Source organism: Lynx canadensis, chromosome E3, assembly GCF_007474595.2.
Source record: "Lynx canadensis isolate LIC74 chromosome E3, mLynCan4.pri.v2, whole genome shotgun sequence".
Lineage (NCBI taxonomy): Eukaryota > Metazoa > Chordata > Mammalia > Carnivora > Felidae > Lynx > Lynx canadensis.
Window position 1 is genome coordinate 35,114,491 of NC_044318.1, and position 16,587 is coordinate 35,131,077.

General features: G+C 47.6%; 1 protein-coding gene across 10 annotated transcripts in view; it reads right to left on the reverse strand.

Annotated features, from left to right (window-relative positions):
- The window catches only part of LOC115503858 (transformation/transcription domain associated protein), a 112,577-nt gene that overhangs the window by 13,035 nt on the left and 82,955 nt on the right, over positions 1 to 16,587 (reverse strand). For 4 of the 10 annotated variants that reach the window (XM_030300348.1, XM_030300344.1, XM_030300342.1 and 1 more), the window contains 9 exons: positions 15,483 to 15,674; positions 12,674 to 12,902; positions 11,819 to 12,084; positions 11,157 to 11,257; positions 7,235 to 7,436; positions 5,907 to 6,071; positions 4,124 to 4,214; positions 2,671 to 2,870; positions 1,622 to 1,883 (listed from right to left, as the gene is read on the reverse strand). In XM_030300348.1, the coding sequence (XP_030156208.1) occupies positions 1,622 to 1,883; positions 2,671 to 2,870; positions 4,124 to 4,214; positions 5,907 to 6,071; positions 7,235 to 7,436; positions 11,157 to 11,257; positions 11,819 to 12,084; positions 12,674 to 12,902; positions 15,483 to 15,674 (1,708 nt within the window). The remainder of the gene's footprint in view (positions 1 to 1,621; positions 1,884 to 2,670; positions 2,871 to 4,123; positions 4,215 to 5,906; positions 6,072 to 7,234; positions 7,437 to 11,156; positions 11,258 to 11,818; positions 12,085 to 12,673; positions 12,903 to 15,482; positions 15,675 to 16,587) is intronic. The other 6 variants (XM_030300349.1, XM_032591659.1, XM_030300345.1 and 3 more) reach the window with 3 other exon arrangements.

The window sequence follows — 16,587 nt, forward strand, 5'->3', positions numbered from 1 at the left end:
CCTTCCTGGGAACGGGTGACCAGAGGGGATGCAGAGCTCGGAGTGAAGTATCTGAAACGCCCACACTTGGAAGAGGGTCAGAGCCTCACGGCGGTCGTCTCTCACAGTTCAGTTTTTAAAATTTTTTTTGTGTCGACACCCAAATGACTTGTCTCCCTCTGAATGTTCTGTTTCAGATGACATTTGATTTAACCAGTGGACATTTTAAGGTAAAGACATACTAAACAGGGGCACCTGGGTGTCTCAGTTGGTTAAGCATCCAATTCCTGATTTTGGCTCAGGTCATGATCTCACGGTTTGTGAGTTCGAGCCCCACACTGGGCTCTGTCTGCACCGAGTGTGGAGCCTGCTTGGGATTCTCTCTCCCTCTCTCTTTTTGCCCCTCCCTCACTTGTGTTCTCTCTCTCTCTTTCAAAAATAAACTTAAAAAAAAAAAAAAAAAGACTTAATGTCCTATTTTTTAAGTAAAATAAGACAGTCTCCACAAAATTCACCTCAGACTTTTCCTTTTTCAGGAAAGACCGACAGCATGTCACGTGAACATCACAAGGAAAATAATCTAAGGTGACCAAAGTGCTTCAGGGTAAAAGATATGAAAAGCTCGTATTTTATCGCTCAAAGAGCATCTTCTTCAAGGTGTGGGATCAGCAGGGGAAGCCCCTCGACCTTAAGGCGAGTCCAGTGTTACCTTTAATGCCCAGCTCACAAAGCAGGGGAAGACACCCGGGGGCCCCGGGCTGCCTGGAATGATGGCAGGACGCACCCTATCCTGGATGGATCAAAAGTAAGTCATGGCTGTAGCTGCAAAGCATCCTGTGTAATTAGTGGGACATATTTTCTTTTATGTGATTTCAACAGAGTCTACACAGCGCAGGTTTCCAGCCGTGTTCTCTGTGACGTGAGTTGTTAAAAGATACTTTAGACACACTGAGCCCCGGTGCTCGCCTGGGCTCCTCCGCCAGAGGGTGGGCAGGTTGGCAGGGTGGTGGCAGGACACAGGTGGCAAGATAGCCTGCGTGGGGGACACGGTCGGCCCCTGTGCACATGCGCTGTGGGAACCAGGGCCCCCGTCTGGCAGATGAAGACTGAGGCCCCGGGAGATCGGACCTGCTCGCCTTCGACCACACCAGGCTGGAGCCAAGGTTCATACTCCTGGGGCTCTCGGAAAAGGCCTGGACCCAAACCAGGGACAACTGATGATGATACGACCTCCTGGTCATTCTGCCACCTGAACACACTATGAGTCTGAGCCCTACTTGTCACCTTGAGCCCACTGCCTCACCTCACACTGTTCAATTTTCCTACAAAAACCAAGTGTGGAGGGGGGTGGGAGGGGAGGGCGGGTTTAGCCTGAAACCCTCCTCTTCCCTACACCCTCCATCCCTCAGGCGGAGCCTGGTTCCAAACCTTAACCCTTCACTTCAGAGAAGGACGGGCAACCACAGGCTGGCAAGAGTCACCGTGACCTTGTGACCTTGTGACCTGAGGCTACATTTTAAACAGAGTGCTGCCAGCTCACCCAGTAGAGTGCTCACGAAAACAAGGAACTAGCTGGCTGAGATGTTAAAGACAGACCAAGAACAGCCAAGTGGAACTCTGTAGGTATAGGGAAGGGACTCACCGGTTGTGAACTGGCCCTTTAGCTTCTGGAAGACAGGGTCCTGGGCGGTGGCCTGTGCCCGCCTGGCCAGGGACTCAGAGGCCGCGCTGGAGAACATGGTCGAGACGTTGGACACGTTCTCGAGGCCCACTCCGAACGTGCTCACCAACTTCTTGACAAAATTTAGAGTGTGGGGGGTAATTTTGGCATCCGACACCGCTCCGCTTTTCTCAAATGCAACAGAGTAACATTTCGCCAGGCCCTGCTGGAGCTGCCTGAGAACCTAGTGGAAAGAGACCCAAGACGATGCACAAAACAGAGCTCCCAATTCAAGCGGCTAACCAACCACATGGCACCTGCTTGGCAGGTCCCACCGCCGCCTCCCAGCACACAGCACGTGTAAAATCAGACAGCACAGAAGGGACAGAACGCCTGTGCACTCCACGGTGTCAGCTGAGTTTTTAATGATGGTGACTAAGTGTCTTGAACATTAAAAAAAAGAGAGAGAAAGAAAAAAACCCAAACCAAAACTCCACTTTTTGGGTCACACACATACCCTTCTGTTGTCAGAAAACCCTTTCTATGCAGCTAGTTCTGAAGTTACTGCTGCGTGTCTGACACACACATAAGGTAATAGTAACAAGGGGGCCTCTGGGCCAACAAGATGAACATCTAGACAACAGGGCTCATCACTCTGTCATCAGCTTGCACTGCTAACACCACTAAGGAGAGGGCCTGGCTGTGGAAAAGCTCACTGGAGGACCAACTCCGCCTCTGCTACCTACACCTGCACCCAGCGCACACCCATCACCACCGTGGCCCGGGTAACTGCTGCTAAGTGATACTTAATTGAGCACAGTAATAAGCACGTCAAGGCCAGCGGAACTTTCTCAATTTCACCTCCTTCTCAAGTTTCCTGCTTCAAATATTTGGGGCTGCATTAGTGCGCAAACATTAACTATCTGCTTACTCTACTGTTCGATTCGACAACACAGACATAAATGAGCAGGCACCCAATCTGAAGGTGACACGGCCCAAAGCACACGGGACGATGGGTTCTCTGCACGTACCTCTTCGTGCCAGTTTTCTCTGAACCAGACCATCTGATCGACGATGCCTTCCAGGGAAGACAGAAGTGTTGGGTGCAGTTCTCGCTGCATGTGCATGATTCGGCTGCAGCGCCACATTGGTGCTGTTGCTCTTATGGGCCCTGGATCTGATGCAGAATGGGACTGGTTACCCACTGAACTTGGCTGCTGCTGTCCAGAATCTGAGAGCAACACACACAACGCCAATGTCAGCGCAAAACTGGCCCGATGCGAGAGCTCGGTGCTCTAGAGGACCCATCGGCCAAAGCAACGCTGTTCCTGCCGGCGTGTTAGCACATCACGACAGCCGGCTCCCCGGGGGCTGGGTGGGAGCCGCCCCGGCTCCGCGGAGAGGTGCACTGAGGGACTCAGGCCCACAGAATGCCACTGCCTACAGCCTGGCCTCCAGTGTGTCGGCAGAAAGCGAACAGGCCCGTGTGCTGAGCGGTGAAGTGAGGTGAGGGTGCATGAGTGTTCGTGGTCCTCTCCTTTTTAACTTTGCTCAAAGTTTGAGCATTTTTTAAGTGTTCGGAAAAAAATTCTTCACATTCCTTGCAGACAGCTCAGGGAATCTGAACGTACTTAATGGGCAAGTCTCCATGTTCTCATTGAGGAAAGCCAGACCATGTACGTTAAAAAGGTATTTTTAAAAAATACAGTCATCTGCCATGTGAGAAATACGTCGTAGAAGCAAGGACTGTTTTTCTAGCTTCGGCTCAGTCAGAAGAAAAAAACCTTAATTTTCAAACGACCAAACCACACATCCACCTGGGTGTGGTGGCCGTGAGGCCAGCACAGAGACGTGCGTGCAGTCCCTGGCTCACCCAGCTCATCAGCTGGGGGTGCAAACGTGCCCAGTGGGTCAGGTCACCTTTTTAAATAGTCTCTGGCCTTGCAGCATAAACAACCGGGTGTTAAAAACGTCCTGAAGCAAAGGGGCTTCAACTGCTCACACAGTACCATGTGCAGTGGGCAACTGAAACCATTAGTAAGTTATTAACATACGACTACTGTTCAATATGGATTAAAACCCTTCTGGTTTGAGTAAATTTTCACATCTGGTAAGACTGATTTCTATGCAGATTCTTCTGACAGCAGAAGATATTTCTTATAAAGGACACGTATAGTAGGTGACACTTATATTGCTTACCAGGACGCATTACTGAACTTTATAATTTGAGGTAAAAATTTCATATATTTTTTTCTACTTATGGACCAAATCACTCAGGTAAACAAACCCTATTAAACCACAGCAACGGCAAACCACTGACTTCCCTCAGTGATCAGGTTTTGCCTCCCAGCCCCGAAGTGTCCTCTCACTGGCTAGAGACAGACAGGCTGAGGGCGGGAGCGTGTCCACAGCCGTCGGCACATGGAATGCCCCCATGCAATGAGCCCTCCTCGGTCTGGCCAGCTGGCCCCGCCCGAGACATACCGCTCTTGTAGCGTTCCCGCTGCTCTATTTTCAGGGTCAGGTACAGGGTCCGGATGGGAAAGTAGACCGCCTGGGGATACACGCGTCCAACCTGCTCAGAGACACGGAGCATAAAGAGCACTGCTCACCACTGTGCTTCTAGATGAGGACAATTTGTATGGAAAATAACTTGTCATTCATAAATGGGCGGGGGTCTGCATCTGGACCAAGGAGGCAAAATACTATACCACTGAGCTAATACACGAGTTCGGATTAAACAGCAGGTCAAATACCTAGTTTCCCTCGAAAGATCTGAGAGAGATCAATGTGGTGCCCAACTGGTTCTGCCTAGGGACGGATGGTTAATGACAGAGAAACCACTTTCGTTTGATTTGGTAAATCTGAGGAGGGCAAAACACACTGGTCCCTGGATCCTACTTGGGTAAGTAACAGGGAAACACAAAATGACACCAGTCAGTCTTTATGTTAGGCAATTCACTGGGAACCGATTCTATTAGGTTCATTAGTGAAGAACTTTGTTGTACGTGACGGCAGCAAGGAGGATGCTGAAAATTTTCTATTTAAGATAAGAAACACCAGTCTTACCAAACTGGGGCTTTATGGCTTCTTCGAAAGGTCTGAATAGCTACTATCATGTTACACTCTTCAAAATGTGCCCAGAAGACACCAACGACATCTAGCTCTAGACGTTCAATGAGGACAATACCAAATGGACTGAATCGAGCAGATAAACGTCAAGCAAAATGCCAGCACCCAAGAACATAGCTGCAGTCTCTCGAGGGAAAAAGTAAAACCATTTCTGGGTACAACGTGGATGATGCATCTCATGTAAAGACAGATGAGCGTCATATTCCTAAATGCTCAGTTGGGAGCCACTTCATTCGTGAAGTCAGTCACGGGGCTAACTTTACAGAAAGAAACACAGTCAAGGGGACTGTACATGAGACAGAACAGTCTCCAAATGTCTACTGTCTGGGTCCTTCCTCTACCCAGCAGGCTTCTCACAGAAGAGGGACAATCTGAAATCATCTCAACTAATAGTCATGAAAGCCCATAGGACCCCAGTGTGTCCCATCTCCAAAGCCCGTCCCCAGTGCACACAGCTTTCACCCTGCACAACTGCACGAGGTGGGACAAGGCTACCATTATGCTGACTTCAGTTTGAAGGGAGGCTCCAAAGGGTTCCGGCACGATGATGGGAAACCAGCTACGATCAGATACGCATTTCACTGTATTTCAGAGTAATCACTAGTAACTGTACATTTTAAGAGAATGCTTGTTTCATCTGCATCTTTATGTGGCATCATACGCAAGCAAAAAAATTAGCATTTTAACACGTAACAACCGAGTGGATTATTTCACTGCAACCTTGACCTATTCTTCAATCACTTCTTTTTTTTTTCTTAAGGCTTTTATTTTTTGAGAGAGAGCGAGCGAGTGAGCAGGGGAGGGACAGAGAGAGAGGGAGACACAGAATCTAAAGAAGGCTCCAGGCCCTGAGCTGTCAGCACGGAGCTCAGAGCCCGACACGGGGCTCGAACTCACAAACTGCGAGATCATGACCTGAAGTGAAGTTGGATGCTTAACACACTGAGCCACCCAGGTGCCCCTAATTCTTCGATCACATCTAATTGTGCTTCAGATCAAGTGATGTCTCAATGTGTACATCTTCCTATCTTTCACTTATTTCCAGTATTTTGAGCATGCACTTTCTTTCCAGAAAAAAACAATGTGAAATGAAGACATAATTTTCTTGTGAACAAAGAGACCTTGTTATTCGCACCTGGCTAATAAGGTTCAAAAGCAGCTTTCCCTCGGAGCCAACCAGGCAGGTGAGCAGCTGGGGGATCCAGGCCAGCCACTGGATGGGCGGCACGCCGATGCAGTACTTGTCGACAGCATCTGCCAAAGTATTTTTGTCGTCATCAAAACTCAGAAGCCACAGCACCTAAGACAGGAGGAAAAATCCTAGAGGTGAATAAAAATTCTGACGCCCTTAATCCGGTGCCTTTTCCCCAACATAGCGCATAGAATAGCCTTATGGACAATGTGTGAAAAGTAAGTACGAAATGGCCAATGCTGCTAAACTTCATGTATAAATCACAGATGGATAAAAACCCAAGTGTGCACACGGTTCTTATGTAGACTCAGCATTACTGACAATCATTAACTGCCCCAACCTGCCGGCGACCAGTGGCCAGTGACCTCCGAATTCACACTCACGACCTCACCAAAACAAAATGGCCTTTTGCCAAAAATCTCTGATGAAGGGCATCTGGCTGGTGGTGAAGCACCCCGGCGTCAGGTGGGCCACACGCTGGCAGCCTGGTGTCCACTGTCTGCAACAATTATATCGAGAAGTAGGCAAATCCGAAGTCCGATACTCAGGCAGCTTCTTTGCATCACTATAGCTAGTCTGTGTTTCTAGGGTCACTTTTAAATACTAGGTGCTGACATTCATTCCAGATGTTGAGTCAAATCAAGGAATCCTAAGAAACCCAAACCCTTAACAGACAAAACAGAAAGCAGAACTTACTCCTACATTTTCTACAAGGATTAATTCTGGGTTTTGTTTCTGTTTCTTGAATAAATTGATAAGAATTACATAAGTAAAAAGACGAGAAGCCACGCTGAGGAAGCAGCCTCAGGGTCAAGCAGTCACCCTCGGCATGGTCCATGGCACAGTGCTGGGGTGATATGGGACAAGAACTCTAGCAGCTGTGACCTCACCCTGCAGTGTCTGTGGAAGTCAGAGGATCCCACGCCCCCTGCGACTAGAGCTGAGCAGCTCTGTGACCGTGCGCACCTTCCCTGCAGGTGAGATGTGAGCATCTATGGGGTGTCCAGCAGGTAAGCACCGCTCCCCCCACCCCGCCCGCCGACAGCCTCCCCGGCAGTCTCCAGAGGGAGACCCCACAGAGAACACTGGACTCAAGTTTTCTTAGTTCGCAAATGGAACCATGACAGATGCTGTCAAGAGTGACGGGGACCGATGGTGCAGGCGTGAGACAGTCCCCCCTACCCCAGCACGGATTAGGAAACAGCCGATTCCTCGTGGAAGCCTTAAGGCTACTGGAGGCCCTCGGGGAAAACCGGTTCTTTCGTTCTCACCTTGGCTAAGTATTTCCTCGATTTGCTCTCATTCTGATGCCGGCAGGCGTGCAGGTAACAGGTGATGGCGGACACCCCGAGGTGCAGCTGCCGCTCCTTCACGAAGATGTTCTCCAGGTAGTCGCCCCACATGGCCCAAGCTTTCACCAGCACGTCGTGCATTTGTACAGCTGCAGAAAAGGCTTTGTTTGCTTCCTCAGATCTGAGAGGACACAAATCAGAGCATAATTATTTTTAGGTGAGCTTTGTGTAACATAAAACCAAGCATTTTAAGATGGATAATTCAATGGCATTTAGTACACTCAAAATGTCATACAACTGCTACTCAATTGGGTTCCAAAACACTGTCATCATCCCAAAACGAAACCCACACCACGGAGCAGTCGGTCTCCGTTTCCCCCAACCTTTTAGCCCCTGGTGACTACCAGCCAGCTTTCTGGCTCTGTGCCTTGACCTAATCCGCATGGTTCGTATAAACGGGATTACGCATCATGTGATTTTGCGTCTGGCTTCTCTCAGCACAGCGTCTGAGGTTCACCTATGTTGTAGGCAGCGTCAGCCTCTCGTTCCTTTTTACGTCTCACTTCTGTCCGTTGCACTGCTTACCCGTTCACTTGAGCTGTTTTGCCAAGTTTTGTCTGTGCCGGCTACTGTGCACAGAGCTGCTATGAACACTCATGAGCAAGTGCCTGCTTGAGCACCATTCCTAATTCTCTTGGCTATGCATCTAAGACTGGAATTCCCAGGTCACAGGATAATTCTGCATTTAATTTTTTGAGGAGCTGACAAACCATTTTCCACAGTGATTGCACCACGTCACTAGCTGCAAATAAGAGACGGTTTTGCATCTTCCAACAACGTACAAGACACGAAAGAACTAGATATTCCTGCCCCTTGTGAATCTAAATGCAGATCGAATCCAACCGCATGAAAAGGATCATACACCATGATCAAGGTCAAATGAGATTTATTGCAACACAAGGTGGTGATCAACAAACAAAAAGTCAGCCCATGTGATGCATCACATGAACAGAATGAAGAGGAAAAACATGGAGCCCATCAGTTGGTACAGGAAAAGCATTTGATGAAATCCAACACCCTTTCATGATAAACACGGCCCACGAACTAGGTATGGAAGGAAACTACCCTAACAGAATAAAGGCCACACACAAAAAGCCCCTGGGTAACATCACACTCAGTGCGGAAAGGCTGAAAGGTCTTCCTCTATGATGAGGAAAAAGGCAAGAACTTTCACCACTTCTCCTGAACTCAGTATTGAAAGTCCCAGGTAGAGCAATTAGGCAAGAAAAAAGCAAAGGCATCCAGATTGGAGACGAAGATGTACAATTATCTCCATTTGCAGATGACGCGATCTTACGTAAAGAACACCAAGAATCCACACACACACACACAAAACGATCAGAGTAAATAAACATTTCACAAAGTTGAAAATGTAAGAGAAGTATACAAAATTCAGTTGTATCTCTATACTTTAGCAATGGGGAATCTAGAAATAAAGTTAAGAAAATGATTTACAGTAACATTAAGATCTTTTAGGAATCATTTAACACAAAAAATGCAAGACTTGGACGTTAAGAGCTATAAAACACTGTTAAATGAAACAAAGATAGACATCTCTTGTGTTCATGAACGGGAAGATTTAATATCATTATGATGACAATATTCCCCAAGTTAACCTACGGATTCAAGCTCTACAATCCTGGCTGCCTCTTTTACAGAAATGGATAACCTAACGTTCACGTGGAAAAATGTTAGCGACTCCAAACAGCCAACAATCTCGAACAAGACTCAAGCTGAAGAACACTTCCCTGTTTCAAACTTTACTGCAAAGCAACAGTGAGCAACACGGTGTGGCAGCCGTGTAAGGACAGACGTACATCAGGGGACGGAACCGAGTGTCCAGAAGCAAACCTGGATTCCTCTGGTCGACTAACTTTCAAAAAGGGTGCCAAGGTCATTCTACGGGGAAGTAAGTCTTTTCAAGGAACGGTGCTGGGACACAGTACGTACAAGTGCCAAAGAACGTATCTGGACCACTACCTCATGCCACGTATAAAAATTAACTCAAAGTGGTTAAAGACCTAAATGCGAGAGCTAAACCCGTAAGACTCTTTCAAGAAATCACAGAAGTAAATCTTGTGACCGTGGGTTCGGTGGTGGGGTCTTAGCTACGGCATCAGAAGTACGAGCAGCCTAAGAAAATGGATGCGCTGGACTTTGAAACGAGAGGCTGTGTGCGTGGGGGGCACCGGCAAGAACTGAGGTGTTGCAGTGACACACCCGACAGAGAGACCTTCGTCCACACGTGTAAGAACTGGAGCTCGAAGGTAAAAAGTCAGATAATCCAACTAAGAAATGGGCAAAATAACCGAACACACGTCTCCGGGGAGAAGGATAGATGCTCAACACCACCCACCACCAGGAAAAGGACGGTCAACACTGCAGCGAGGCACCAGCACGGCCGTGATCAGCAAAGTGGGAAGTAATGAGTGCTGGCAAAGATGCGGAGAAACTGGAAAGCATAGAGACTGCTGGTGGGAATGTAAAATGGAGCAGCCACTGTGCAAAACCATTTGGCAGATTCTCAAAAAGATAAAGTGCCACATGCCACAGAGTGATTTCACTCTGAAGTATGTGTCCCCAAGACCAGTGAAAGCACATGCTCACACAAAACCTTGTACGTGAACGTTCACAGCAACATGACTCACAGCAGCCACGAGCAGAAACCATCCAAATGCCCATTAACTGTTGAGCAGATAAATAAAATGTATAGACACACAGTGGAGCATTCTTTACCCACAAAGTGGAGCAAAGCACTTGCATCGGCTACAGCACAGACAACCCTTAAAACCATGATGCTGCGTGAGAAGCTGGGCACAAAAGGCCACAGACTGTATGGTTCCGTTTATATGAAATGTGGAGAATGGGCACGTCATAGAGATAGGAAAAGATTAGCAGCTGTCAGGGGACAAAGGAAGGAGAAAATAGGGAGTGACTGCTAACAGGTATGTGGTTTCTTTTGGGGATGATGGAAAGGTTTTAGAAATAGCAGGTGGTGATGTGTACAACTCTGTAAATGTACTAAAACCCACTGAACCGTATGCTTTCAAATGGGTTATTTTATGTCATGTGAATTTAAAACACTAAAAACAACAAAAAAAAAACCAAAAAAAACCTTTTACTTTGACAAAATCACTTCCTTATTTAAAATAAGCTAAAGAAGTAACCCCTATTGTTGAAAACGTGAGAGTTTGAGAGCGCTTCAAACTCTACATATGGCATCGAGCAGCATCTTGTCAGTATATCTCATTTGTACACTTCTTATAAAACTTCATCTGATGTGCATTTCTGCAAAACAGGATTCTGTGACCTTTTTCTGTAATGCACCAGATGATAAGCAGGTTTAGGCTTCGTGGGCCCAACAATTTGTCACAACTGTGGCTGTAGTGTGAAAGTGGCCACACAGGCAGTGTCAGTGGGGATCGGTGTGTCCCAGCACATCACTTATAAAAACCAGATCCTGGCTGGGTTTGGCCTGCATGTTACTACCGACTGGTCCCCTGCTCTAAAACAGGAAATGTCTCCATAAAAGGAATGAAATCACCCCTGGTCCAAAATGTCATGCTGTGAAAATGGGGGAAATGAACCCATGCCATCAGCATTTTTGTGTTCAAGCAACTCATTTTTAAAAAAAACGCCTCTAAGTTCTATACATCAAACTGGCTTACCAATCTGCCGCAACTTACTATCTTCACAGAGATAGGACACCTGAAACATCACACCAGACAACTGTCACCGAACCATACAGACTTTGAGCTTCACAGGCACTTCAAGTTATAAAAAACTATTTACATAATCTGACGAATTTTCCTCTTACTCTCCTTCTACGTAACATACATACTTGTTGATCTGAGCCAAGAACATTCCCTTCAGGGCGTAAAACTCAGCAGTCATCTCTTTTGTGAAGTATTTTAGGTTTGTAGATTCAATAACTTCAAGGCCCTGTTTAAAAACAAACAAACAAAAAAAGTAGGAAAAGAGTTACTGAAATTTCATCAAAATATTTACCTAGGCGGTAAGCCCTAAAGGTCATCGACAAGTGTACGTGAAGTTGACAGCAGACCTCGCCCCCCACAAACAGCTCTAGATGGACAGACAGACAGCTCCTAAGTGAATTGCTAAATGCCAGATTCAGTGCTGGACACCTTAAAGGATACTGTTTTTTTCTATAGCTTTATGCGTCTAGTTCGTCTCTTCGTTTTTATTAACGTTCCTCTGATCGTCGTCAAAATCTCCCTTATACCCTCATAATCAGTTTTTCATTTTCTTTCCTTACATAACCTTAACCAAGCGTAGTATAGAGCGGAGACCATAAAATGTACTTCAAACGCTCCAGTGCTTTCCTTTCCCTTTCGGTTTTTGAAAGGACAGTCTCCCACTAACGAAGCTGTGCTTTCAGAAAGTTCTGGCTCGCTTTCCCTACAATCTGCACCAGGAGTTCGCACGTGGGCACTCGCTCTTCGCCGGACCGCCTCAGCAAAGGGGCTTCCGCTGTCACTGTACCTGCATACACTCGTTCTTCCCCATGACTCCTGCCAGCTGGAGGTAGCATTTGACTTGCTGTCGAATCTTCTGGAAGCAATCCACAATAGGCACAGTTGGAATAGTGTGAATACGACTTAGTATGTCCAGAGCTACATTGACCAGTCCTTGTTTTCGGGCAATTTTCCCATACTGGATGATCGCAGAAGCAGACGCATGCACCCCGAGCATGGCATTGTTTGAACTTGGATCGTGCTGAGAACTGTTTTCATACGCAGTTACAATCGCTAGAGAGCAAAGAAAAGAGCTATCAGTCTCCGCGAAACATTTCTCAAAGTGTTCCACGATAAGGCTTAAATAAAAAATGAAAAACACACACACATGGCTCATGAAAACGGGAAGCTCTGTGATAAACCCGTTACCTTTCCTTGCATTTTACACAAAGAAAGTATTTTACGCAAGAGTAAGGTGTAAAAAGCGCTGACTAGTGAGCTGAGCATTTACCATCGTGGCTAACAAATGGCGAAGGTGGCTCTACACAGAAGTCTGGCGGGGTGAGTGGATGAGCCAAAAGGCCCAGGAAAACTGGAGAAGCCTCCACACAGCCACCTTCAAGTGGCTCTTCCTCGGGCACCTTCACAACGAGCGCCACACCCCGGAGCTCCGATCCCCCGGCCTGCACCCCAGCAGCCCCTGTGCCAGCAAAGTGTTAACAGGGTGGGGAAATCTCCCCACCTTTCACTGCCTTCACCTCTACCCTTGCCATACCAACCACCACCTACCCAACCTGCCAGAAAATAGAAAATCTGGTAAAAGAAAAAAAACACAACAAAACCAAGACATGAAACCAGAACAGTGGGGTGTCTGGAAAATTACATGATGAATGCATGCCGGACCAGGTAGGTTTACCCTGGTAATGATGCTGCCTCCACATGAACACGCTGCTCCAGTGGGACAGGTCATCAGACACGATGGGCAGCCGGTTCCTCCAAGTCTTCACCACCGTCTTCATGTCATGTAGGCTATTGTTCCGGCCCAGGTTGGTCGGCTGCAAGCCTGCGTTTATTTGTGCAGCTTCCTGAAGTTCAATGATTTGCTGGGCTGCCTGAATGGGACCGGCAGAAGGGATTCCACGGTAAGCATTAAAGAGCACATGAGGAACATAAACCAGAGCCCTTCAGCAATCCAACCACTGTCAGGCTCTCACGACTCACTGAGGAAGCTCTCCAGCTCGTACAGACACCTCAAGGCCACGCTTCACTTACTCTTCACCCCAAAGTGTGCTCTTGTGCTCCCCCCGCTTTTAAAAGCTCAGCTCTGCGGCTACTGCGATAGGAGAGGGACGACAGTGGTGTGGGCAGCACACCTTGCTAACGGCAGTCCCCCCCACACTAGTTCTTCCCCATTCCCTCTGCCACCAACGAAGTGTGGCTCTCCTACCGAGCTCAGACCACAGCAGCCTGGCCCCCTGCCCTCAGGCCCTCCTTCCAGCAACTTAAACCCAGAGCCACACCATGCATCTGAAAACAGGATTCACAGGTGATCCCTTTGGGCTGGCACATACATCTTCAGTCATGTCTCTCGTGGGTCTGTCCAACTCATTGCCCTTCACACCCGGATGAGTTGCTGGCTCCAAACTTCTGGAAATGCCCTGGCACAATCCCGATCCTATCCAAATCCTACCTGGAAGGTTCTACTCCCTCCCACAGGGATTTCTCCCTTCTCTAAATCCTGCGTTTACTCCCTGTCCTACCACACGGCACTGAATTCTTGTTTGAAGTTTTGCTTCTTATGAATGTCCTCTCTCTCCAGCTGGATGCTCCGCTGGGGCACAATTGTTGTTTCAAAAGTGTTACATCCTCGCCAACATGGCACTAGGCTTGGCACCTGCTATCTCGTTGACTGAGCTTAGTGGGAGACACTGGCTGCATGAATCTCTGCTCTCTATCCGCACCTCAAGTTCAGGGCATTGCCTTCAGTGTCCTGAAACCTCCCTCTCACCAAAACCTCACCAGAAACCCAACAGTGGGGTATTTCTGTTACAACAGCTTTACAGACATACAATCCAAATATCACTGAAGTCACTCAAGTTTTCAGTTCAGTAGTTTTTAATATATTCTCAGCACTGTAGAACCATCGACACCACCTAAGTACGGAACATTCTCATCACTCCCCACAGCGGCCCTGGACCCGTTCAGCGGCCTCCCCGCATCCTTCCTCCCCACGAAGGTGACAATCACCGGCCTGCTCTGTCTCCGTGGAGTGTCCTATCCTGGGCACTTCTCGGAAGTGGAGTTAGACGGCGTATGGCCTTCTGTGCCTGGCTTCTTCACTCAGGGTATTTCTAAGGCTCACCCACCGGTACCAGGACTCCACTCCTTCATACTGCCCAGACACGCCACTTTTTATCTACTCGTCAGTGGAGGATCACGTGGCTAGTTTCCACATTTTGGCTATTTAATGTACACTATGCTGCTGGGAACATCGGCGTACAAGTATTTGTGTGGTTGTGTTTTAGTTTCTCTAGGATCGAAACTGCTGTCATACGGTCATTCTACACTTCACATTCTGAAGAACCGGCAGACTGTTTCCAGGCTATTTTATAATCCCACCAGCAGTATAATGTGGGTTCTAATTCCTCCACATCCTCACCAACACGTTACTGTCTTTTTTTAATCCTAGTAGGTGTGAAATAGTATCTTGCCATGGTTTTGATTTGCGTTTTCCTAATGACTGATGCTGAGCAGCTGTTCCCTTGCTTGTAAGATCATCTGTACATCTCCTTTGTAAATGAAATTGGGTTCCTTATCAAATTTGAGCAGTTTTCAGCCCTTATTTCTTCAAATGCCCCATCAGCCCCTTTTCTGGCTTCATTCCTTCTGGAATCCCTACTATGGTAAGTACGTTGGTACACTAATTCTATATTATTTGTAAAATGCACCCACTGAAGTCTCTGCTCAGTTAGCTCTGTGGTCAGCTAGTTAACCAGAGATTTCCCCAAAGACCAGAACCAGTTAAGTCTCTCGGCCTTTGCTGAGGGGCCGTGGGCCTGCCCTGGCATGCATTTGACACTCAACCAGGCGATTTTCAGTCCTGCCTTAGCTGTCACTTCCTGCTTATACAGAGCCTCAAGGGCAGCCAGAGGGGTGCGAAGAAGGGGGTTCTATGGAGAGAAGCAGCACATGTGAGGGGCTGTGGGGAGAGTGGGGAGAGACTGCGTCAGAGCTGAGCAGCTGAACAGGTGGCCTGTGTGGCTGGAACACACTGTCAGCAACAGGGAGATGACCCACAGAGGAAGAGGCTAAGGAACAGGCTAGACCGGCAATCTTCAGGGTCTCTGAGGACACAGGACTTTTTAGGCTGCAGCGGCATCACACATTGATGGTGGCACAGGGGACGTGAAAGAAAATGCCTAGAGCAAAATTAAGAATCCTCAAAGTCACTCGTGGAATGTCACCTGTCATTTACAGCCCACAGAAGCTCCCAAAAGAGAAGCCACATTTCATCCCTCAGGATTCAGACTCTGGCCTTCCTTTCGCTGAGGACCAGCTTGAATGAGAGAGGACAGGACAGGTGAGAGGATCTTCCTCTCGGTCATCCAGCTCAGTTTACGGACCTAAGCCTGGCCAGGGGGTGGACTGCTGTGACGGCCCCCGAGACTGCCCGAGGACACGCGTGTACCCACCTGGAGAAGAGGTGTGTGCACGTGCGACACCACGTGCGGTAGCCGCCGCCACTCGCGGATGGCCAAGCTGCTGGCCATCTCCACCAGGCGCTCGATGAAGCTGAGCTGCTGCTCCTCGGGGTGGCAGATAGCCAGGTACCCGCGGTACATGTTGACCTTCCAAGCCATCTCTTTGGGGCAACTTACTTCCACCTGGTGGTGAAAACACAGTGCGTGGATGCAATGGGCAAACTTCCTTTCAGTGTGAAGGGTCAACATGGTAGGCCGATTGTTTGGGAGCCAATTTTACAAGGAGATAAACAGACATTAAGCCATGAATAGATGCTTCTTTTCTTTTCAGAAGTCAGGCATGTAGATGGCATTTCCTAGATACTCTCCTTTTCCCAAAACCAGTGAGCAGCCAAGTCTCTATAGGGTCCTCGCTTTAAGGTCATTAGTGATTCCAAAAAAGAGGGAAACTGATCGCTGTTGTGATAGAAAAGATTAACGACCACCACTCAGCTACAAAGTCAGCCAGAGAATTTCCAAAGTATTAAATACACGTTCACCTCCACTCGGATCTATATAATTTTGAATTGTTTCCAGTTCGTAACTGTTAGCCTGAGAAACTAATCTAACTTGTTCCATGTTATAGAAGGAAGCAAAAGTCAATGGTTTAGGTTAGGAATATGAGAAAATACTCATAAATTTCACTGTCACTTAATTTCCCCTAGATTTCTTCTATCTTAGTTATCAGTTCTATTATGAAGCAGACTGAGCCCAGAGCGGTCACATTTCCTCTCGCTGGCTCTGACCCGGCCCCCCCACACATGGCTCAGAGCCACGTAAAGGCTCCACATGCTCCCCTTTCTGCCCTCGAAAGCTCTATTTGCCAACCACCTGCTGAAGAAAGCATTACAACTTGTCTCATTTGATCAGTCTCTTACAGAGCATTTAAAAACACAAATGATAAAAAAATTAAGGTCTTTTCAAAATAATCTCTGTGTGTTAAGAAGAAAGCATCTCTCTGTTGAAGGTATTTTATAGGATTTGATGTGAGACCAACATAACATTCATTCTGAAGCATCTTTAGCAAATAAACACGATACACATTTTAGTGCCCTAA